Consider the following 26,679-nt stretch of genomic DNA (forward strand, 5'->3'; position numbering starts at 1 on the left):
TTAACTGATTTTTCAGTGTAAAATTTAAGCTGTTATTTTACTCATAAATAAGACATACCTCTTTCTTTCAATTTAAAGGTATAAATATATTCAACTGATATGTTTTTCTCCTTTCATTCAGAAACATATCAAATTATCTTTTGGAATGTCTTTTCTAAATACCCTGTTGCAAACGAGACAGCGAAGTCCTTTATTTCCGTGAAAAACGCTTCCATAAAAATATTTTTGGCACACAACAGAACACAACTGCTCATCAAATTATATTTGTAACCGCTTATTTGACTTGGCGCGTAGCTGGAAATTCTGTGTCCTTATCAAATATGCAGAAACTCTTTAGAGAAGAAGGAAAAAACGCCAAATTGTAGCCATACATCACTCGTTATCGGCACACAGTCCGCAGTCAGCATTCAAGGGCCCTATCCTGTACTTGACAAATGGCGACTGCGAACCTGAAAGAAGGAAAAATTATTGCTAACATTCATCATCCATATAAAAAAGCTAATTGCGCTTTTGAAAATTATTATGTAAGATTATATGAAAGAAGTAAGTTATTGGCTCGCTGGATTTACTTTCAAAATTTTGAATAATAAATATACTTTAAAATGATGTATGTGTTATTAAAAACCTTTTTATTTTTGAAGTTACTTAAATGGAGAAGTTTAATTATTGAGTTCTAAACTAGTAGTTAAATAAATAACACTCGTGTTAGTAACTGTTAATAATGTAAAGATTCTAACTATTTTTCTTTAAAATAAAAAACATTACAACAAATAATAAGCATAAGTAGATTCATTGGCTAATGCAATTTACATAATTTTTAATATCAATTGCATTGTCTTAGGACTCTAAATAATTAAACAAAAAGTTAAAATTCATACTATTATTAAGATTTCATTTTCAAATTCTTAAGATTTGCTTTAAACAAGGCTCAATTTTAAAGCTGTTTATTTTTCTTAATTTAAGTTGCTTGCTTCAAGTATAAAAAAATATATGATCCGAATGTCAAAAAAATTATGATACTCTTGCTATAATTCATTTTATAAAAGGTATATGCCTACAAATAATAATACGTCATATGAAGTCCTATTGTAATAATTAGACGCAAAAAGGTAAAATTAACATTTGGGGGTCCAAACTTTGGACCGGTTTTCTAATCGAACTAAGGGGATTATATTTTCCTGCTTACGGCTATCCCCTATATTTTGGGGGTCTTAAATCCTATTCCATCGAAAAGAAGGTATGTTTATTAGGAGAAAGTACGTTTTTGTGTCTGATTTCGTAACTTAAAATATCGCTTGCACTACCATATTTGAGGTCACCTACTCGAACCATCCAGAATGAGAACGTGAAGATCCAATCATTAGATCAAAAATTATTCAGAGTGGTCTCTTTTTTGATGCACTTTACACTAGTGTGATTTGATTTCATATTTTTCCATGAAATTGATTTAATTCAGGCAATTGACTCATGAGAACAGTTGTCTTCAGAAATTTATTTTTTATAAATGAAGTAGTTTTTATATAAAGTTTTTTTTAAAAATATCTATTAAGTTATTAAGTTATTTCCGTTAGCTCGGACGTGCATATATTTTTTTTAAAATTGTGACGTTAATAAAATTTAACAGTTCTTACGATATTCTTACAGATAATTTATTTAAATAGCAAGTTAACTAAGAAATACTTCTCGAAAATAGCAACCAACTACTGGCAAAATCGTTGTTTCAAAAGTACTTCCAATATATTGATGAATGCGGGTCATCTGTAAAATTTGAATAATAGGAAGCCATGATGTAGTTTATTCTGAAGTAGCTTTTCGAGAGCAGTCATTACCAATTCTTGACTATCATGTCACATGACTGCGTCTGGTCACGGAAGTCCTATTGAGGGATCGTTTCAATATATTATTTCGCGTATATTTGTCACCTAATATAAGTATTCCAAGCAAATCATATAAAAAATGATGGTGATTTGTTAGAAATAACATTTTTCTTAAAAATATGGGATAGAAGAAAGTAAATAATTTAGTTTATTTTGACTTGAAAAATGTGAGAAATGATTTTTCATGAGCATTTTTTTCTCTTTCAAATTCCTCACTGGAGGCTTTTGGATTGTTTTAAAATGTTAAAAGTATTCAGCATATGAACTTTATATTCATGTAAATTGGCTTAAATCTTAATCATATGCCAAGTTTAATGATATTTTCAGTTACATGCTAGAATTTGATAATATGATTCTCTGATTTAATTTACCACATTGAGGTTAAAATCGATAAAAGAGAGAATATCGTTCAGCGGAACATTATTATGTTTTAATGTTGAAATGCTATTTATGAAAGTTTAGCAAGAATTGGATTTTATTTATTTTTTCCATTTTTTCATGGAATTGGATTTTATATTTTTGACAAGATTAGATATTCTTAACTATTGGATTTATTTTATTTTAATATTTGGATATATTCTTATTTGACAAGAAGTGGATTATTTTTTATTAAAGCTCAGGATTTTTAAATTTAGCCAAACTTGGAGAAGTATGGTATTTTAAGGTTTGCTTATAAAACTCAAGGAAATACCATGTTCTAAATGTTGTATTTTAACTTCACCTAAAAAAAAAAACTTTAGAATGAATTTTATTTATTATGTCTGAGATGATTTTTATTTTTCAGTGTTAATAAAGTGCTTTGAAATAACGGAAAATGTTTGACGAACTACGTTAAAATTGTTGTTTTCTAAACTTAACTGTCGAATAAACATATGGGCCAAATTTGAATCGTTGAGTATTATCTAACATTCCTCATTTAAAGCAGAGTATCGCATGATTCTTTACTATGTCATGATTCTTTGCTTATTATATCTGGTTACTACGTAGCTAATCTCTCTGTTCACTGCCGCTCATCAGCCCCTATGATTGCTCCGCAATAATTATTTTTTGTTGGCATAAAGCTTTTAGCTATGAAAAATTAAATTTTTCACTTAAAATATATGTACTTAAAATAATTGTGCTTGTTTATGCTTCTTCCTCACTACCTCCCATGTCCAAACATTTTTCTTATAACTTTGTTAATCGGATCTATTAGTGAAAATAAATAATTTTGCTTAGTAATCAAATTTTCTAAAAAATTAACATTTAAATTAAACGAATATTGTTATAACAAATTCGGTGAGTTTAAAGGCGGAATTTAATATTTTTCCTTAAAAAAAACAGGCTGATATATTAAATAAAATTTATGTATACATCACATTGTGTTTGAAGCTGATTGTTAAGTTTTTAAAATTTAAACGTATTTCTGCAATTGTAATTTATAATACTAATTAATGTCAATTATTCAAACAAAAAACTGTAACAAGATTAATGCGTTTAGCTACCGATTTATATAGCTTTTTCTTAAATGTAGCGTAAATGCGTTAAATGTAAATTTTTAATCAGGGAAAACTGAATCTGATTGGATAAGATTCTTAGAAACTGGTTATATGACTGGATTAGAATTTTAGTTTTCAAGTTCACCAGGCAATCACACTGGTTATACTAATTTCCATTCCTCCCCCTAATAGCAATAAATTTTGATCATGTTTTGCTTCTTCCTCGGCTTAGATAATAGTTTGCGATCCTACTGTGTATGAACTATATTGTTCATTAACGTTCTAAAATTATGTGTTTAAAATTTTAATTACGGTACACCCTGTTTTAAAATTACTGGCCAATATTAACATAATATAAACTATTAATGATTAGATTGTTTAGTTTAACTACAGGAAATTTCCGATTTGCCTAATTTATATTTAACACGGATGCAAATTTAAAACCGAAAAACAAATCTGAATGTTCGTTGTTGTTGTAGTTTATTTATGTCGCACTAGTGCTGCACAATGGGCTATAAGCGACGGTCTGGGAAACATCCCTGAGGATGATCCGAAGACATGCCATCACAATTTTGATCCTCTGCAAAGGGGATGGCACCCCCGCTTCGGTAGCCCGACGACCTGCACGCGAAATCGAGCACTTTACGGTAGAACAACTTAACGAGGACCAGTACCGCACACCCTCGGTCCCTACGCAGACTGATACACGTGGTCACCCACCCGCACACTGACAGGAGCCAGTGAGGCTTGACTTCGGTGATTTGCTCGGAGCCGTGTCTTAACGATCAGTTCACTGCGGGACCTGAATGTTCGATATTTATATAAATATTTGCATTTAAAGTAAAATGATTTTTTTTTTTTTTTGCATTAAAGAAAATTTCTTAAAATGAGTATGAAAGCTATTTTTCGGTTAAAAATCGCTTTGAAACTTAAATCTTTTAATAGATTAATTCGTGCATAATTTATAAAATGTAATATCTTAATTCTTATTTGTTGCATAAATCTTGAAATACAATTTCCCTTCGTGACTACAAAACAACGCCATATACATAGTCCCTCACTCCATGTCCTATATACTCTGTTTGTACTGTGCTCGACCCCAAGTGGAGAGCAGAAAATGACAGTTAAAACAGATGAGGTCTACAACTCAAGCACCATTCTAGCATACCGAATAATACAGAAAGAGGGGTGACTCAAAATCGAACATATAGATGTCACTGCCACCGGTCGCTTTTCGAAACAGATCTAATGACATTTCATCTCCACCTACTCTCAGCTAATGGCTGAACATAGTGATTGCAATTACAGATAGTTCAGCAAGGAATGGTGACATCCAAATGTCGTGCTGAGCAGTTATTTGACACAAATGATAACCTGCTACGTAAGAAGTAACTCATAACTATTTATGCAATTCAGTGAAATGTCCAATCTTAGAAATGACTCGAATAAAGATTAAGAAACGTTCCTTTTTATGTACTTTTTAAACAATGATTCCTTTTTGAAGTAATGGTTTCATGATTATTCTATGCCTTTAAAGTGAATAGATTATTTTTTTAACCCTAAATTTTCTATGAAACAATCATGCAATAATAATTTTACACTTACACACTACATATATTACAATCAATTTCATAAGATAAACCTAACGGGAGTTTCATAATTTCTAATGAACTGAAGAAAATATATCTTAAAATAATATGAAAAAAAAATAATTGCAATATCAGCATAATTCAATTCAATTGAAATTCCAAGAGTTTTTTTTCAAATCTGTATATTTGTTTTTTTGTAAATATTTAAATATTATTTAAAGATAAATAAATATCATCACGCATTTTTTTTAAAACTTAAAATAATGTGGATTCTGTAAAATTTTATTCAAAAATGTTTAAGTTTAAAATTTTACAACAATAATTTAGCAATCATTTAATGTAACAGCTAAGAGAGTATAAAATTTTAAGGCTTTTCCATAAATTAAGGATAATGCAATCGGCAGGAAATATAGGTTTAGAAACAAAATAAAGATGACTTATTCATGAAGACCATTTATAAAATAAAAGATAAAGAACAAGAAACATTGTTTACGTATGATATCATTCATAAGAACTACAATTTTTGCTAACTGGAGTAATTATAAAAAAAAATCATTGTGATGTCCTATCGATGTCCTCTGGTTGCTTCTTGTAGCTTGAACATTATTTTTTAAGATGTGTGTGATAATTCTACAGGGGAAATTTTTAATTTAGAGTTCAATTTCCGAGTTATTCTGAGTCATTCTTAATGTATGGAGACGCGTGTAGTTTGAATCAAACAATGCTTAAAGTTTAAGCTAAAAAGAAATAAAATATCATGTACTCTGAGCAATTATATAAAGATTTAAATGTAATGTTTGTTCGTAAATTCTAACAATGTTAACAGTGTTTTTAATTCTAACTGTTGTAGTATTGAATTTTTGTATCTGATTTCCATACATTAAAATCCGAATGTACTTAACTGAGCCATATCAATATGTAAGTATTAAGAAAATTATGCTTAAACTAATTAAAATTTTCAATTAACTGAGTTGTTGATTTTTCTAGTTCCTAGGTTTCAGCAAAAATGTTTTTAAAAGCATGAAATTAAAAGAAATAGTTATTACTTTATCTCGATGAACATAACTACCTTTTCTCATGATCTGATGATAATCTCTATCACATTCAGCCTCTGACATTTCGTGGCTATCTGTTGTGTTTCCACCGCCTTGGAAACATGCTTTTTCTCCACTTGAACTTCCTTCATCGTCTTCTGAATTTCTAAAAATACAGAACAAAAACAATGTTTTTTTATTCACATGAAAGTTCACGCTCTTGAACTCATACTTTATCAATTTAGTTCTATAAATAATGAATCAAGAAAAAGATGCCTTGTAAAAATTTTTTTTTTTTGCTCCACATACTTTTAATTTTGAATCGAATTAAAATACGACAGAAACTCTTGATATAATAAGAGAAACAACTTTGCTGTCGCCCTTTTAGTGTCAATTTATTTATTTTTGCGTTAAACGACAAAAAAAAATTAACATTAATTTTCGTAAATCCCAATCTTTCCTGAAATTTAAAGCTTTCAGTCTCAGTCACAGGAAATTATTTATATGAATCTGATCGAAACATTATGTTAATTCATCTTCAGTAACCGAGAATTGTGGTTAAATTTAAACAGAAATATTACGGTTTGAGCTATATCAGTCCTTAAAAATTTTCAGAAAATAGAATTCAATAAAAAGTTATGCCTGAAAAGAGCAAGATTCAAAGGAATCTTATTACATCAAAGATGCATCAGCAAATATAATGCTCACCTCGCAATAGGGAGATCCAGTTTGAAATACAAGCGATGGCTGTGTGTGAGCATTATAGGTATTGCATATTTCCAAGCTTTAAAAGGTGATTTTTTTAGTCATTCTTAATTCAGTTATAATTAAATTAAATCAATTATCTAATTGTTATCACATTTTATGAAAAGCGAATATAAACACTGTAATGCCATTATAGGCTTTACATATTTCCAAGCCTTTAAAATTTTCTTTTATTTCATAAGTTTAATTTTTAAACCATTCTTAATCCTATTTCAATTATATTAAAACAATTATAAAATTTTTTATTACATTTTTTGAAAAGCGAATATAAATATTTTATTTTCTGCTCAACAATCACTGACGGCTAACTTCCTAAAATCAATGCAGATGTATTACTCATACTGTAGTGATTAAATTGAATATCAAAATCTATTTTTTAACTCTTTATTCCGTAAGCTACTTTCTCTAACCACAAAAATCTTTAAATTACAGGATTGCAATAATTACTCACGGTCTTTTTTGTGATTAAAGGTCAGCCAGATTATTGAAAATTTAATATGAAGACGCAAGGTTGACTTTGTATATGACTACATTAGACTAATAACTCACCAACTTTGGATCCCTTCCCATGCTGCTAAGTGTCCGTCAGCAACTATTCTGTCACTAGTAATTTAAAATTCTTGACTGGGAGATTTTTTTAATTTCCGCTCAATCCAACCATCAATAATCCATTTTTATATTATGCTTTTTGTGAAATCATGATAAACTCCTGTTTGTGAAAATTTCAACACCATGAAGGAATCGTCATAATTAAATAAAATTTAATACTCAGTTGAGTGATAGTGGTACAAATAAATGATTAAACTTTCAAAGCAAACAAACAATAACAAGAGATCTAAATCAGTATTTTGTGTAACCACCACGCTTCGCAATAAGTGCTGCTACACGACGTGGCATGGAGTCAAGCAAACTTTGAATGTCTGTCTGAGGAAGAGAATTCCATACTGTTTATATGAGTACCCAAAGTTCGTCTGTAGAAGCAACAGGACGAGGATTACGAGCGAGACGCCGAAAAACGAAATCCCACACATGTTCAATCGGCGACATATCTGGGGAATAGGCCGGCCAAGGAAGAAGTTGTACCTGTAGCGATGCAAGGAAGGATTGAACAGTCCTAGCAATATGAGGGCGGGCACTGTCCTGTTGAAATACAGCACCTGGCAAGGCTTGAGGGAAGGGAACAGCTTGGGAATGTAGAACTTCACTGATGTACCGGTTGCTGCTCAGATTACCCGCAATTCGTAGCAATTGCGATCGTCCATGATATGCTATGGCACCCCAGACCATAACTCCGGGTGTTCGTCCACTGTGGCGTTCGATAACGAACTCCGGAAGATGGCGTTCACCGGCAAAGCATCTGACACGAATGCCAATCAGTAAGCCAATCCCTATGCTGGTTGGCCCATTGCAGCCGCAAGCGGCGAAGGTTTAGCGTGAGGGGAATCCTGTATAAAGGAGTCCCTGCGCGCAGTCCACGCTGCAGAAGGCTTCTACGAATTGATAAAGCACACAATGAAGCACCTGTAGCTATTGACCACCGTGCTGCCTAGAGGAAGCCGTACGGTCCATTAGCGCAACGCCGAGCAGGTGTCTATCATCGAGAGCTGACGTGACATTTCGGGATCCACTCCCGGATTTCCGAGTTGTCTGACACTCGTCCATCCACTGCTTTCAAACACGCATCACTGTGCTGCTATTACGCTGCATACGAGCAGCTACTGCACGATAAGATAATCCAGCTTCACGAAGGCCGATGATTCTCCCCCGTTTAAACTCCGTAAGTTGTTGAAATCTCGCTCTCTTTCGTCGAATAGGCATAAGTAATGACTAAGCTAACGTTTACCACTAGCAGATAGAAGCTAACGTTTACCACTAGCAGATAGCCACCGATAACCATACTCGCTTGGCTACAGCTGTCTATTTATTCGGATCCATCCGCCGTTCAGAGGGTGCTGCTCGGCATACGCATGCGCTACGGGTCTGAAATTCTAATCATTTGCATAGCATGCTCTACTTTGCATTTCCTGAAAATTTCAGCTCACTCGCGTAAGTCCTTCATGGTGTTGCAATTTTCACAAACATGAGTTTATAAAAATATACCTCTTCGTCTCTATAAAGGGAGATGCTGTTTATAATTTTCTTTTGTTGTTATGGCTATATTTGTTTAATTTTTAAAATGCTCATTTATAAGCTCATAAACCAAGTTTTTGCTCCGAAATCCACCTCTTTCCCTAAAAAAGTAGTTGTACCAGACATTTCTCATTACACCAATAATGCCTCCATAGACTTATATTTTTTTTGTTCTTCTCCCGGCTTACATCGACCACAGTGCTGTTGTAAAATATTTATTGTGATAGGATAGGTCTTGCCGTCGAGCTGAGTGAAAAATTACCATGATTTCTTTCTCGGTGAAACGCAAGAAATACAATCAAAGGGTCATCCACAAGGGAAAGATCGTACTAATGCTTTATTTAAAAATAGCCTTGTCATCTAGGTTGAGTAAAAAATAGCAAGGTAGGCTGCGGAGTTAATCACTCACAACCGATAATTCAGGGAAAAATATAAGCTATTAAAAAACAGTAAAATAATAAAAATGAAATTCGAAATTGCATTACTTATGCCAATCTCATATGTGTGTTGAGATTTTCTCTTATCAGTAAAACATTCCAGCATTGCTAGTTTAGGATTCATGTGTAATTTTCATAATTCCAAAATTATGAAGTTTCTTGAAAGATGTGTATAAACTTACAATCTTTAATAATTTGATATATCATTTTTAAAAAAATTGTGTAAGAAATGGAATTTACCAAATTAAGGATTTTATTACTGCAGATGTAGGATGAACTTTCTGATGAAGAAAACAAAAACGATTTCTAAACAGGTATAATCAATAGACAGATTTTTTCATTTTGTTTCATCAATTAATAAAATAATGCAGCATAAATTATATTTTTTTACAATTATTAAATGCCAACAGTAATCCATTTAAAAAAATAATTATAGGTTGAACTATCACTAATTTGCTAAATTAATAGAAGTCACTTCTCAATCGATATTTAAAGCATTTTTGTGTTTTTTTATTGCAGAAAAGTTTGTCTTTGAATGCTACTTGCTTAAATGTTTAATGTAACTTTGAAGTCTGATTTAATAGCTTCAAGGAATATATATAGCTTCAAAGAAATAGCATTTAATGTATTTCGAAAATATTCTCTAATAATTATATTAGGTTTTTAGTTATCCTACATTTCTCCTTGCCGTTTTAATGTGTAGAAAAAATATTGCAGAAATATAATCAAAATTCCATTACGAATTATTATCAGACATTTTTTACAAATTTCTCAAAACAAACTTGAAAAAGCAAGTAAATTCCAAGCATATGGTTTCATTGTTTTTGTAAACCTTTTCCTATTAATAGATTCAATTATTTTGCTAATTCGATTGCTTTTGTAAACCTTTTCCTATTAATGGATTCAATTATTTTGCTAATTCGATCCATTTACTGAAAATAAAAATTGCGTAAAATTTCTTTATTTCCCATTTTTCATTGCCATTAGGAATTATGATTTTTACGGCATTAAATAGTTTATTTCATTTCAGTTGCTAATGACTATAAACAAATGTTGATTCAAAATTCATTTATTTAATTAATTATTTAATAAATATTATATTTTTAGATAGTCAGCTTCCGTGTGAATATTGTAAAGCACTTTAAGTTCATTATATATATATATATATATATAAATATGTATATATATATGCATATATATATATATATATATATATATATATATATATATATATATATATATATATATATATATATATATATATATATATATATATATATATATATATATATATATATATATATATATATATATATATATATATATATATATATATATATATATATATATATATATATATATAAAAGTTGTTCAAAATGAAGATAAAACAAAGAAAAATTAAAGACTTATGAAAAAGGGGGGAAATTAATAAGTAAAAAAATAACAAACAACAGTTTTAAAAAAAAAGAAGAAAAAAAAGAAAGGATGAAATATATATATATATATATGTATACAAAATAAATAAATACAAAAAAGCACGAAGAGAATTAAGAAAAACAATAAGTTTGCGCATAAGCTGCAAATACACACAACTCATTACATAAGTTCAAAATGAAGATAAAACAAAGGAAAATTACAGGCGTATGAAAAAGAGGGGGGGGGAAGAAAAGTAATAAAATTAAAAATAACAAGCAACTGGGAAAAAAAAGGATAAAATTTTTTTGAAAAATCCGGAAAATAAAAGATATAATCTTTTCATCAGCTCACACGATTATATTCGCAAAAAAAGAATATATATATATATATATATATATATATATATATATATATATATATATATATATATATATATATATATATATATATTTTCTATTATTCTATTTCTACTTCTACTCTATGTATACAGGTATTTACTACTATTTGAGGAGTTGCTTAAAAAATATAAGTATGTAAAATCCATAAATTTAAAAATACTATTTCGGTACCGTATTTTTCCTACATTTTCGTGAAGAAACGCAGCCAAATCATCATATTTTCTGAGTTTAGACACCACAATGAGAGGTATATTGAAATATTCTGAAGCAAGGCTAGGAAAAATTGCTCGATTAGAGATATTGCACACATGGAGAATCAGGGGGGAGGGGGCAGCACAGTATGCTCACTGCGACTCTAGGTACTTAACAATAGCAGTGCCGGAGAGTTAGTTTGAATGATTTTTGACTGTTTCGAGTGTTAAGTATCAGACATAGTTTTTTTTAACGATTTCCTTAAAACAAGTTCTCTTAATAGCTCTTCTTCTAATAGCTACTAATAGTTTCTTCTAATAGCTTCTTAATAGCTCTTCGTTTCTATTGAAAGTTGGTAGTAGAATTTATTTTAAAACTAAAAGATATCTCATGATTTACTAACCTTTGCTAACGTTGCATGCACCAATGGTTCTACAGAGTGCCCCATGATTATAGGGACAGACTTTAAGAGGAGGTAGGGGACATCAGAAGAATTCAAAATTTTATAGCAGCTTATGGTCATAAGCGTTGTGGAAAAGTAGTAGGACGGGTACAAGAAACAAGAGGAGCACTGCTGAGATAATCTGAAATATTTATTGGTTAAAGGTATGATATGTATGATAGATTATGCATTTTCCTCTGATAATCTGGCATCATGTACATATCTGCCAGTTCGGTGTTCCTAAAAAGTTGCATACTCCTCTGCAGGCGATGACGGCTCAAATAACTGAATCATTACAGGTCTGTTTCCTCCAACGCTCTTCTGGACTTCATCTAGACGTTTCGATCATAAATTGTTATGCAAATCTGAGTTCTTGAGATGTTAAAATTTGTCCCAATAATTCTGAACTCCCTGTATAACGCAATCAATAATAAGACAGCACAATCACTCCTATCAAAATGAGAAAGAGTTTCCGTGGGTGCAACTCAAGAAAAATGAAGCGTTGTTCTAATGCTAAGGATGATTGCGCAATGTTCAAATGGGTCAAATAATAGGCAGATAAAGTGAAGCAACTATTTAAAGACGACCAACTTATTTCAGCAGGAAATGCTTTTAAGATTCTTGACCTTTATTTACTATAAAAATTCCATAATTCTTCTAAAAGTTTTTTTTTGTTGTAATTTTTCTGATTAACTGCTAAAATGATAATATTTCGTCATGTAAAACTTATAAAAATGTTAAGTGCAATTATTTTTTTAGTCATTTAATTGTAGCTATTATAAATTACAATCGTTTCTATCTATATGGGTAATATCCCTTGCTCAGCAAGGCTAGATAGCCAGAACGAATTTTTTTTAGTTTTATGACAGTATTAAATTATGTATATTAGATTAAGTGTATTAAATTAAGAATATTAAATTGAGTTTATTAAAATAAGTGTGTAAGTGTGTTTAAGATGTCTCAACAAAATTGCAATAAAAATGCATCCAAAGCAAATGTATTCAAACAGCCATGCATGGTATAGAAGAAGGTTATTATTTTGATGTGTTTTATTATTTCGTTGAATTGCGCGCAAACTCTCCTATATTAATCTTAATAATTTTAATACAGCCCCTACGCAACACGTATATGAAATTGAGAGTAAATATTATACAATGGGCTTAATAATAAAGCGAATACATTTTAAGAGTACATTTTAAGCAAAACCATAAAAATGCGTGGATCTAATATCTTAATAATTTTCAAAAATGATTGCACCTTTAACGGTACATATAACGAGAATTAAATTAACATTGCCTGTATAATTTTAAACTTAGTCACTGTTTGCTACTTAATCACGAATATCCTCTCAATCAATCACCAGGAGGCTACACTCAGACAAACACATCTGGACATACATGCTTAAGCACTTTATCGATTAAAATAAGTGTCACTGCCACGCAAGTAATTTTAATCCCACTCCAAAGATGGGTAAACTCCAGAAGCAAATAAGGGTAGCCCTTATCAAATCATGTCATATCATGGTGATATCTTCGAGACTAATGAGATTAACGTAAACGATACCATCTACCTAATCAAAAAGCTGATTTTCGGTGATACTTAAAATCGATCGGGGATTACCATTCACTAAATCCTATCAATAAATAAGGCTTTAATTTAAAAAAACCGATATTTTTGTATTTTGAAAGTATTAAGAAGAAGAATTTTGTTTTCAAATTATAGAAATGGCTGTCATAAAGACATCTTATTGTGTTCTGATCATGAATCAGATTCTTTGAAACACATTCGAAGTTATAGAGATTCTCATTTTTAATCTCATTTGAGTGAAATTTCCTATTGAGACATTTTTATCGACGACATAATTTTAACATTTCAGCAACATGGTATATTTTATTCATACCACTATGCTTCAAAGTGTAAACGTATTGAGCTGCCATTATAAAGGACTAGGTTAAAAACCTCAGTTGAAGTTCGAGTTTAGGTTCAGTTTGAAGGGTACCAGCTTTCCTGCAAAGAAAAGGCAGTATGTGCCTAATTCTGACTACATTTGTTAGAATCATGCCATAGACTGTGAAATCAGTGAGACTTAACCTGCGTGTGGTCATGGCCCACAAACATGCTATTTACAGGGATGCTTTACTTTTTAAGTAATCCGATTAAAACTTTATTCGCACTTGTGCTAGCAATAATTCATTACACCTGCAAATAAGAACACACAGCAGGCTGTGTTAAGTGAAGCTGGGTAGCTTTGCCCGGTAATCAATCAAAAGCATAAGTATTCAATGTTTTTAATCTCTAAAAAGTTAGTAAAAATAAATCCTTTAGGATTTTAAGGAAAATTAATTTGAAATTACAAAATATCCGACAGCAATTGTTGGCACTGTAAACAGCTGCCCTGTAAAAAAACTCTTGACAAATATGCTGCAAGATGCACCGACTCTCAGGGCACAGGGACTTTTTACCATAAAATCCATTTTTACCGGAACATATAACGGAACAAAAATCTGATATACCATAATTTTTACAGTAATAATTATAGTAAAGTCATTGATTCACTTCAAATAATTAACTATAATAGAAATTACGGTTTAATATTTTACAGTAAAATAGCTTTTATGGATTTTGCACCAAAAGTCCCGGTATTTTATACCATAATTTGATCCGGATTTTGTTATAGTGTGCGAAATATTTCAAAAGAAAATTTAACGTATTTATCAATTTTTTCACAAATTCTATGTTTGAAACACCATATACTTCAATTCCTCTTCAGAATATTAATAAAGTATTTCAAAAAAAAAATTACTTATTATCCTGTTTAAAGTGAAAATTTCAAAATACTAATACTAATGAATTTGTATGCAGTAAATGCGTAAATATTGAACAGCATTAGCATTGTATGACAAACATTTATTTAGACTATGAATGTATTGCACAATCTATAAAATAGCTTATACATAATGCTGTGTTAATATATAATGATATAGGGTGGAAAGTTTTTAAGATATTTACAAACTGTAAGTTTAAGAATATTTAAGAATGTGCATGAATTTAATTCCAGTATTTTTGTTATAGTAAAAGATAATTGAGTGCTTATACAGAACAGAACTTTTTAGAAACAGCTTAATTTAATTTTCCTTGAAGTAAAAAATTGAGTTATGGTTTATGACTTCGTCTCAGTAAGAAAAATAAGAACCAGAGGCAAGTAAATTTAAAAATCATTCACATTGAGTATTTTTTTTTTTTACTTATATGTGAAAAAATAGGAGGCAAAGAAAACAGCTCCCCCTCCCCTATTAGTACTACTTTTGAAAATTCAATCTAATATTAAATTTCAGTTTTCTGAGAAATGCGGGGGTATTTTATTTTTTGTTTTCCAATTTTATAATAGCACAAAATTGTTTGCAAAAATGCCGTTTTCATTATTTCAAATACTGCATGTTATAGTTCATTTTTATATTTAAAATTTTTAACTTTCGATTTAAAAGTTAAAAAGTATTGCTACCAATAAAAACATTAATTTTTATATTTCACTTGTTGCCTGCCATAATTTATTTATTTCATCTGTTACATATGATTATTGTTTTGGAAGTTGAGAAATAAAATATTACTAACAATTTCCTAAATTATTTCATTGCATTTATATTGAAATATTAAATTACCTATATTTGTTTTGATAGTGGTACTTTTTAAAAAAAATAACTCTTTATGAAATTATAGCTTTATTTAAACGTAAAATTATATTTAAATATATGGAACTTCTCTAAAAATATTTTTCAATATACTATTACTATTTTAGTTAAATTTTAATTTAAGTTAAATTTAAATTTAAGTTAAATTTTAATTTAAGTTAAATTTTAATTTAAGTTAAATTTTAATTCAAGTTAAATTTTAATTTAAGTATAAATTAGTGTAAAGGGATTAAAAGAATTTCAGCCGTAAAATTTACAGAAAAATTGTTCTTTAAAATCATTAAAAATCGTTTCAAAATGGATATTGGCTCCTACAAAAAAGTAAGCATACATAAACCTCTAGTACCCAATCTGGTTGATTTTCAGTTAGAAAGAATATATCTAGTTTATTCTACGATGTAGCATTTTTGAATGTTATGAATGTTACTCGATGTAGCTTTGCTACTATCGAAATACATAAATAAATGAATAAATTTAACTTTGCTATGATTCATAAAATATTTATTCCTTCATTCAATTATTATAAAGTCCATTTAAATATTTCTTAAAATAACTTAAGAATTCATTTTCTTATTTTTTTTTTAAAAAAAGGATATGAGAAGAAATTGACTGTATTATCTGGTATGTATACTTCGGATATACTGTGTTTAATATTTTATCCCCGCACGATTTTTTAAGCGTGATTCTGTTTTTATACCTAGTTTCTTCTTTGAAAAAATAACACTAAATTAAAATTAATCTGAATGAGTAGCTAAATAAGGCAAGACAATGTATTCCCTTAAACAGGAAATTTCTGGGGAGAGTAGTAATCAAAAATGTCTACCTTCATCTATCAAAATGTACCCCAAGATTGATTCGAGTTAGCATGTCTTATATAGTAGTGCATTGATGTTTAATAATTATAGTGGTAATTACGCTACAATCCTCCCCCACCAGAATCTTATCCGGGATGGAATTCGATGAAACGGATACTACTAATTGGCGTTAATGCAAAAGACCGGGCAAGCTGTGTTAAGTTCAATGGATTTTGAGCACTTGCGGTGAGAGCTGTATTACGTTCTCGGTTGTGTGTGTGGCATCTCCTGTGTTGCTATTAGCAGTCGAGTGTGCCCGGGTCACCAATGTGGGGAGAGGAATAATCGACAAGGTCAAACTTCATCTATCAAAAGGTACCCAAATATTGATTCGAGTTAGCATGTCTTATATACTAGTGAAATGATGTTTAATAATTGAAGTGGTAGTTACGCCACAAGTTCATATTACAATCCTATGTAATTTGTGCTTTATTTCTATACTTATTATAAATTACTTAAATTTCAATCAATGTTTTCTTGGGTCACCATAGTAACGATAATTACTCAGACTATCATTAATCCATCTTTATGAAGCTGCATAAATATTTTATAATCTTTATTTATTCTTTCTCCTAAATATTTGCCAAGCAAATGTAATGCTCTAATTGCTAGACTCCTGGCCATACATTTCCAAATAAAGCATTCAAAAGCAAATCGAAGAAGCGGGAATATGAATATTGCTGATTTCCTTTCCTAAAGGGATGTACTTCCGGGAATATTCCTCTCGTTAACTTCTCTTGCCAAAGATTCTGACTGAGCTAAATAATTGTGGTCATAGCCTATTCCAAATACTGCTTAGAACTAATATCTAGAGTTATTTCCCGGGGTAATTCTCAGCAATTCTTTTCCCTAGAGACCAACGATGTAGGGAGTGGATTACATCGCTTTGTAATGACTCTCGACAGGGACTGTAATTGCTGTAAATTGTGCAATCTTCTCGCCAACGTCGCCAACTTCTTCTCCTACCCTCCGGAAGCGTTCTGGGACATGCCCCTAGGGGGTAGGATTGGGACTGATTCTTCTCACAGGGAGTTAACAACATAGTGAGTAGTATTTTCTGGAGTAGAATATATATTTCTCCCATTTATCCTGGATTTCCGGCGGATATTTTTACGAAAGAGAAGTCTTAGTTACCGCATCATTAACTTTAACCAATAGATTGCTTAACTTCGTCACTGAGCTGTGATGAGTATATTTACTATTTAGATATGTCTGCATTCCGCACCATTGTTTATTTGAATATTTTATGAATTTAGAAGAATCGTCTATTGGATATCCTGAAGAAATGTTGGTGATAATCGAAACCAATTGTGCACACTTAAAATAATTGAGTACTATTAAAACATTTCCCATGTCTTCAAGTTTGTGACATCATTACTGAATCTTAGGAATGTATGAAAGTAAAACTAAGTACTTTAAAATCACTTTACTATAAAATCAGAGAATCACTGAAGTAAAATGAATATTTTTTTGAAAATTAAGGAATAAAATTTTGTGGCAAAATTGGATTTTACGGATGTTGCACCCAGGCTGCCAGGACATTTATCCATTTTTTGGGTATTCCACAACAGCCCATTATGAACCAGAAGAATAAGTTTAAGCAATTTTTTAGCCAAACGGCTTGGTTGTGGCAATGGTGTTAGCATTTCGCATAAGCCACTTTTAATTCCAAGCCAAACTTGAACACATCAATTTGAAATCGGATGAAATGCAAGCTAGTGATGACGAGAAAAACCCAGTCCTTAACAACAACAGCTTAGAGCTATTTACCATTTAGTCTTAACTACACTTATAAGCATTGAAAAGCAAGCTATCATTTAGACATATTTGCATACCACGCATTGTATATTTGAATATTTTATGTATCCAGAATTGTCTATTGAATGTTCTGAATAAATGTAGGTAAAAATTGTCTACATTTTTTACAATTAAAATAATAGAGTACAATTAATACATTTTCAATGCTTTCACCTTGGTAACATAATTCTGGAATCTTAAGAATATATAAAAGTAAAACTAAGTCTCTCAAAGTCTGCTTCTATGTATTTTATATTTATACCAACATGATTTCTAAACATCTCTTAAATTGACTAGCAACTAATAAACTTTTGACAAAATTTCCCCAACACAACTCCCTTTTAATTTTGTCCCATTACAGACAAAATCACCCCATAGGGATTTTTTTAATTACCATATTTGATGGTGGGGTTCACCACTGAAGCTTGATGATACTAAATTAAGATTTATATTTGCATATATCTATATTTTCTTCCATTGTGTATTTGACTATATTAGAACTGTAAGTTAAGTACAATTTAAAAAGAAATTCGATCAAATTACGGTAAAATGTAATGACTGGCACTTTTTATCGTAAAATCCATTTTTGCATGAAATTTTGCAGAACAAAAAATCTGATCTATCATAGTTTTATGAGTATTGATTAATTTAAAATCACAGAATTACTCTAGAAAATAAATATTTTTGAAAAATTAGTTAATAGAATTTTAAGCTTAAATTTTGTATTTTACAGATGATGTCCCCAGTTCTTACCGCAATTTAATCCGGATATTTTTTTTTGCAATGTATTCCTGCAACAGACTATTCAGAGCCAGGTGAAAAAGCTTAAACAATTTCGTGACAAACGCATGGCTGTGGTAATGATGCATTTAGCAAAAACTACCTTTAATTCCAAGCCAAGCCATGGATTTGTGGCTGGATGAAATACAAGCAACTAAAGAAGAAGAAACCACAATCTTTAACAACAACAGCTCATAGCTGTTAACCATTGAGCCATTTCGGCTATTATAAGCACAGAATCCCTTCATAGAAGCTATTTCATACAAAAGAACAGCCACAGTCAGAACTCATAAGAAATTACGCAATTATTGCAAACTTTTTCGATTAAAAACAATATTGATGATGCGGGAAAAAATATGCATCACAATAAATTTATACATTTTATCTCTAAGGAAAACAAATATAACACGGGTTACAATCCCTCCGTTTAGATATGTTTCTATGGATTTTATCTTTAAACATCAACATTACCTTATTAAACTATTCACAGTTGCCTAGCAACCATTAAGAACTAGATCAAATTTCCCCTAATCAGTGGATTATTAGAATATATTTTTCTAAGCTGAACAGTTATTTAAAAGTTAGATTTAATGGTTTGAATATATATATATATATATATATATATATATATATATATATATATATATATATATATATATATATATATATATATATATATATATATATATATATATATATATAGTATATATACTATATATATATATATATATATATATATATATATATATATATATATATATATATATATATATATATATATATATTAAACTTAGGGGCTGTCTGTTAAATTTTCTATAGAAAAAAAGTGACTAATGCTAAATTTGTAAACCGCAAACGTCAATAATACATGTTTAATTTCGCTATTCTCAATGTCACCCTTGTCGGTAAAATTTTGGTCAGCACATGGAGAAATTAATTCTGGTAAAATTACCTTACTATAAGATAATGATGTTTCTAATAAAAAAATAAATAAAAGCATAACTCTGATATTAAGAACAAAAATATACAGTATTTAAACCATTCATTGTATAGGTTTTCTGTTTATATGGTAACAGTTTACCGGAAATTCAGTTTTTCAAAATTACAGTTCTTATTACCAAATATTTAGGAAAAAATACGAAACTAATACTTAACAGAATAAATGTTTCTCCATGCTCTAAAATATCGTGATAAAGTTATCAATTTTCACCTCATTTATTCAGTTTTATCACACATTATGAAAACATGTAACCAAGTTTTATTGTAAGTATTAACAAAATCATTACCAAAGAGCTTCGGCTAAAATTACTGATCGAAAGCTGAGTTGGCCCATAGAGACAAAAATACGGTAAAATTTTCCATACAATTTTTTCTTACTTTTCAGTTTTGACTTTACTTTTTCTTCCTCCGAGCAATAAAAATTATATATTGTATAAAGTAAAACATTTCGTGCGCTATATATGTGTTTTGTTTGTTTCTTTATAATAGCATATCTCTAAATTGTTGATGTCATATAACCTGTTTTCAATTAAAATAATTTATGATATTTTTAAATTATTCAAAACATGATTAAAGTAAATTTTTTAAATTCGCTTTTAAATGGACAGAAATCAATTTTTAAACGTCCCATTTTTTTATGCCACAAACATCAAAGGTTCTATTAATACAAAATTCTTCATATTGTCAGTGGCTTTTCTGATTGTTCGAAAAATCTGATAGATTCTTCAATAATACTAAAACTTTTACCATCTACTACTTTTAAGTATTGGTAGCACAATAACTGATTTAGATAAGTAGTGAGTGCGTATGAAAATAAAGATGGTAATAAACATGATTCTGACATAATATTGTTATTCAAATTTTCTCGCAATGGATATTAATGTAATAACATCGTTATATATTATAATACTTATTCTATATTTATGCAAATTTTTCTATCAAATTTTGCGTCTTTTTTATTAAAATAATTGCAATGAATGTAGACTTTCTACACACTGCAAATGATTATTCTACTGCTAGAATAATTATTTGCTTGAGATCATTATAGAAAAAACACTGTAGTCGAATCTCGTGAGAACTCACTTTGAATATCACATCAGTTAAAAAAATTACCCTTAAGTTGTTGATAATTCAATATTGAAATTGTGACTTGTTTTTTAGTTTGTTTTAGGAATTAGATAAAATTGCTTTGTGAAATTCTGCAGCTATATATATCAAGAAAATTTAATGAATATCTAAAAAGAAACTTCTTAATGAAAGAAAATATTATAAAAGTATATAAAAAGAAAACACTCGTATAAACATACAGTATTATTTTCGCTTTTCTTGAAAATACATTTTTTTAAGCTTGTGTAAAATAATAAGGAACATAGTTTGTCGTAATTCATGTATTTTTCAAGCTGAGCAAAAATTTTGTTTTGACTAAAAATTGAAACTATAAGGATAAGATAAGAGTAAAATGTCGATTTTATCTAGATATCCATAGTATTTTTAGTAGTCATTAAATATAAATAAGGATTAGAATAATATGATATTTTAACGCCAACGTTTATTTTTCTGATTTTTAATCAAAGTCTTATTTTACACAAATCATAACGATTCTGATTTTTTTCTCTCTTGAAATTATTTTGAGACGAATTATCTTATCAGGGCATTATGGCATCTAATATACTACTTATCAAAAGATTTTCAACCATGCTTTATAACATAATATAACATAATAAAAAACCTAATATAAAATTACGTATTATTATTGGTGGATAATTATCGAAATGTAAGGAAAATGATCGCTAAAAGTTTTTGTAAAATTTATTTTATCTAATTAAATACTTGCTGAATAATGGGTAATGGGTGAATATGTTGCAATAGTTAATCTTTTTTTTAATTTGCTACCATAACTATTTGAAGAACAGTGCGTGTTAAAATAATTATTTATTCTTTCATATAAAAGGGTTTCAAATAAATGCCAAAATGGAATCCATCAGTTTTTCCAACAATTATCTTCTAATATACTTTAATATTAGGCAAATAAAGAATGAAATCTGAAACAAATATTACCCTTTAGAACTGAAATAATGAATATTATATAAGAATAAACTGATTTTAGATTACCTTGATTACATAATCATAATTTTTAAATTTGCCTATTTCAATAACTTTTATATTCTGCATCGTTGTACTAATAATTCAGAAAACATATTTTAAAAGACGTTGCTTACACTTAAAAGTAATTATTTTTTTGACATTATTTTGAGTAATTATTTATTTAAACGACAAGAAATTAACGTCAACAAATTAACTTTAAAATTTGCATATCATGCATTTGGGGGAATACATAAACAGAAGCTGTGTTTCAGTTTTACATATTTGTAAAAATTAATTCATTATTACCTTTGCTCTAAATTAATCTCCAAAGAAATTATAAAAAAAACATAAATCTAATTACTTTACCTCTTGAATAACAGGATTCTCAAGTCTAATTATATCTTTTCAAAACCTTATAAAATAAGAAACAAATTTATTTCCCTTTCATTAAACATGAATAGACAAGCCCAACCAAAGCGTATTGTATCTAAATGCTAATTGATTTCTAAGGACGTGAACAGATTAAAAATGTATTTCCTTTATAACAAACACGACAACACACCTCCATTCAATATTCAAAATTTATGAAAAGGGGACAATTTTTTGTTCTTGCTGAATATTTACATAAATGATTGTTATTTTTTTTTCACATTTCTTCGCCAAATTCCCTAAACCTAAGAATTACAAAAGTCTTATTTGAAAGAAGGTTTCTAAAGAATAACAAAGAAATGAAAGAATTCTTCATGCATAAATGTAAATGTATGTTACTTTCATATAACGAATGACAAGAAGAGGTAATTCTTAGGGGGCTACACTTCATTAATATAAATGGGAAAAATAAACTGTCTTGGCGAGTTTCGAATTTCTTCTAAACCGACTCAATAAAGTATTTTAACGTTTTCAGAGAGTTCAAATAGGCCTTTTGAAACGCATGATAAATTTTTTTCGTGTGCCTTTGCCATTTTATTGTGAACTGTTTTCAATTTTTTCATCATTTTTTCCACGTATGGATGAAGATGGGTTGCCTTAAATTATCTTTTGAAAAGCATTGGGAACAGAAACTCAAAAGAATTAAAGTTTTTCATCATTTTTGGCTTTCATCCGAATTAATATCGCATTAATGTCATGTAGAGGTGAAAAATGTTATTCATGTTTAGTGAAGAATACTAAATACGGGCTTTCTGGGATTAAAATAAGGTAGAAAAAATATTTTGCGTAAATTTAGAGAAATATTACTCAAGATATATCTATTGAATGGAAATGTAATTTTGAATTCATTTGCTTGGAATTAACGTTTGGGTGAACAAAATGTTGAAACGTAATTTCGTACTTCCTACACCATATAAAAATTTAAATCAAATTACGATAAAAAATACCGGTAATCAGGATGCCTGTACTTTTTACATTAAAATCCATTTTTACCGGAACATATAGCGGAACAAAAAACCTATTATACTATAATTTTTACTGCACTTTACAGTACTAATTACAGTACTAAATATTGAATCACTCGTATTAAATGAACTTTACTGTAAAAATTACGATATAATATTACACGGTAAACTTACCGTATAATATTATACTGTAAAAATTTATTTTACGGATAATGGACCCAAAGTACCAGCACTTTGGGTCCATCATCCGTGAAATAACGTTTTGCAGTATAATATTATACCGTAAGTTTACCGTGTAATATTATACCGTACTTTTTACATAAAAATTCATTTTTACCGGAACATATAGTGAAACAAAAAACCTATTATACTATAATTTTTACAGTACTAATTACAGTACTAAAAATTTAATCGCTCGTATTAAATGAATTTTACTGTAAAAATTGCGGTGCAATATTACACGATAAACTTACGGTATAATATTATACGGTAAAAATTTATTTTGCGGATGATGGACCCAAAGTGCCGGGTTTTTATTTCACAATTTAATCGGGAATATAAATATTTCAACTCAATAAAGTATTTTAATGTTTACAGAATGTTCAAATAGACCTTTTGAAGTGCATGATAAATATTTCTGTGTGCCTTTGCTAGTTTATTGTGAAATCCCCTTAACTTTTCGTGATTTTTTCTTCGCAAGGATGAAGATGAGTTGCATTAAAAAATTGCATTGCATTGAAAGGCATCGGGGATAGATACTCATAAGAATTTCTAATTCATTATTCTCGACTTTCATCCCAATTAGAATTGCATTAATATCATGGAGAGTTGAAAAATATCATTCAAGTTTAGTGAAGACTACTAATTATAGAGGTTCTGAATTTAATAAATCAGGAAAAGAAATTGCTTTGAATGAACTTTGAGAAATATATTCAAGGTATATCTGTTGCGGGGAAATGTTATTTTGAATTCATTTATTTACATACGGAAATTATGCTTTGGTGAATAAAATGCTGAAACGTAATTCCGTATTTTCCACACTGTTAATAATTCCGGATCAAATTATGCTATAAATTACAACCACTTTTTAGCATGATATTCATTTTTACCGGAGCAAGTTACAGAGGAAAAAAAACTGTTATATTGTAATTTTAACAGTAAAATTAATTTGAAAATCATTCAAATTAATTTTACTGTAACAATTACGGTATAGTACTTTACGGAAAAAATGGATTTTACGGTAGAATGGATTTTACGGATGATAAATTCTAAATGCCGGAACTTTATTTCGGAATTTTTCATAAAAAAGTGCAGGAAAAAAAAGAAAAATATGTGCCTATGGTGACTTGTAGGTATGAATATAAGAATTTGTAGCATGAAAGCACCATCATCCCATTTCTTATGCGCTATGAAACAAGAAAAAGAAGGCAAATGTTTAAAAGTCCCCTCGGCAAGTGAAATCTCAAACAATATATAACCATATACAGATTTAAACCATCTACAATTATGGAGCATGCTGAATCTTAAGCAACAAACTCAGTACAACATTCCTAAGTTGAGCCATATTATTGTTTAAATTAATCTTTCTTAAACTTTGATACACAATGCTGTCTTCACCTTGAACGAAACAAAGTTCAATTTAACAACGCAATAAAACTGTAACTAACTGCGCGATATTATGCTTTAAGCTGCCAATATTAGGATAGCAATATTAGATAGCCAAATTAAGCTGCAATAATCCGACTAATTTTTCTGAAAGTGTTGCGCCGATTGATCCGCATGATGTTTTTTTAAGCCACGTACCGCATGGCATGCGCTCTAGATCACAAACAAATGGACAATCCACCTTACGACATCATAAATGCCATTCGCCGTAGAATTATGGGGAAGCTTATCTCAAGGGATAAAAATATTTGATATTCGTATGGACGTTAGAATGTAGGAAGGAAGGTCATTAATTAATTTTTGGTGAAAAAAAGTACCAAATAGCTTACGGCTTTAATAATACGCAAAAAAAAAATTGGTAGTCCATATCCTTTGGTTACCTGCTATCAATAGAATATTTTTCTACAAGGCGCACACATGGTATGAACGGTACTCAAACACATGACATGACCTTCTTGACCATAAATTCAGAGCGATCTTAAAATCAATCTTACATTCAAATCTATACGAGATGGAAAGACAGGCGACGTGGCTCGAGGAAATTCGCCAACCTTTATTTCGAATCTCCCCGAGAAGGAAAAAATAAACTTTTTTCTAGAATGAAAAGTTCTCGAAAAAGTAAAAAGCACAGTATATAATTGTAATTTGAATTTCCCACTTAAGCTATTACATTGTCCTGTCATATTTTGCTACTTATACGATTATTGTTTAGTTCGTGTTATCTTATCAAGGAGGAAAGGCTTTAATTGCAAAACTATCTTATTGAGTAAAAAGAGTTGAAAACGAGCAAATAATTTAAATATTTAAAAAAATATTAAACCAAAAAATTATTTTTTGTTATTTTTTTCCCTTTTGAAAAATTCTCAATTTTTGCTCATCCTCATGTGCAGAGAGAATACAGCACTTGACTTCTTTTCTCAAACGCTTTTCACTTAAATGAAAGTGGATGTTTTTCATATTGTCACTTTGTACAAATCCAATAGTCAAAATTAACTGAAAAGGTTAAATATAAATTAAACTTAATCCAATACTCGTAAATAATTGTAACTAATTCGCAGTAATTACAAACGAAGCAACTTATTCGTTCTAAAGCATTATTTCAGGTGACGATAGATGTTTTGAACAAGAGTTTTAATATATTTAATAGTTAAACTCTAGAACTTCCAGGGTTTACCCTTAAACGTTCACCGGTGTCGCTTCCACACCGCGATATAAAATATATAAAATAATTGCAATAACTAAATAATTGCAGGACTACTGTTCAGTAGGATTTAGTTTTATGATTTCTATATTACGACTCTTTATAACATAAATAATGTAACAAAACAAATTACTTAATCTTGTAAAATGAAATAAAACAATAATATTCATAAATATTAGTATAATAAGTAAAATCTTAATTTTTGTTAGTATGCAAGTTTTTTAATCATTATTAATCTTTTGTAAACATAATATTTGGTCCATACCACATTTGTAATGGATGCAGTGATATTCAATTTTTTCGGTATATTTTCCATACACAATTTTCATGTAATAGATACAAATTTTTTTTTTCGTTTCATTTCCATCATAATCTTTAATTTCTCACTTTTTGCGTTTTAGTAAATTTGGAATTCCTTTAAATTCAATGTTTATCATAGTTACAGGGTGTCTGCTCT

At 29.4% G+C, this 26,679-nt stretch overlaps 1 protein-coding gene across 1 annotated transcript in view; it reads right to left on the reverse strand.

Annotated features, from left to right (window-relative positions):
• Positions 1-228: 228 nt before the first annotated feature.
• Positions 229-26,679, reverse strand: part of LOC122271584 (cell adhesion molecule Dscam1) — a 445,844-nt gene continuing 419,393 nt past the window's right edge. The window contains exons 25-26 of the mRNA XM_071184629.2: positions 6,014-6,144; positions 229-449 (exon numbers count right to left, since the gene is read on the reverse strand). Coding sequence (XP_071040730.2) covers positions 373-449; positions 6,014-6,144 — 208 coding nt within the window. The 3' untranslated portion in view covers positions 229-372. The remainder of the gene's footprint in view (positions 450-6,013; positions 6,145-26,679) is intronic.

This window comes from Parasteatoda tepidariorum, chromosome 10, assembly GCF_982258835.1.
Source record: "Parasteatoda tepidariorum strain Cologne lab strain chromosome 10, Ptep-v5.0, whole genome shotgun sequence".
Taxonomy (NCBI): domain Eukaryota; kingdom Metazoa; phylum Arthropoda; class Arachnida; order Araneae; family Theridiidae; genus Parasteatoda; species Parasteatoda tepidariorum.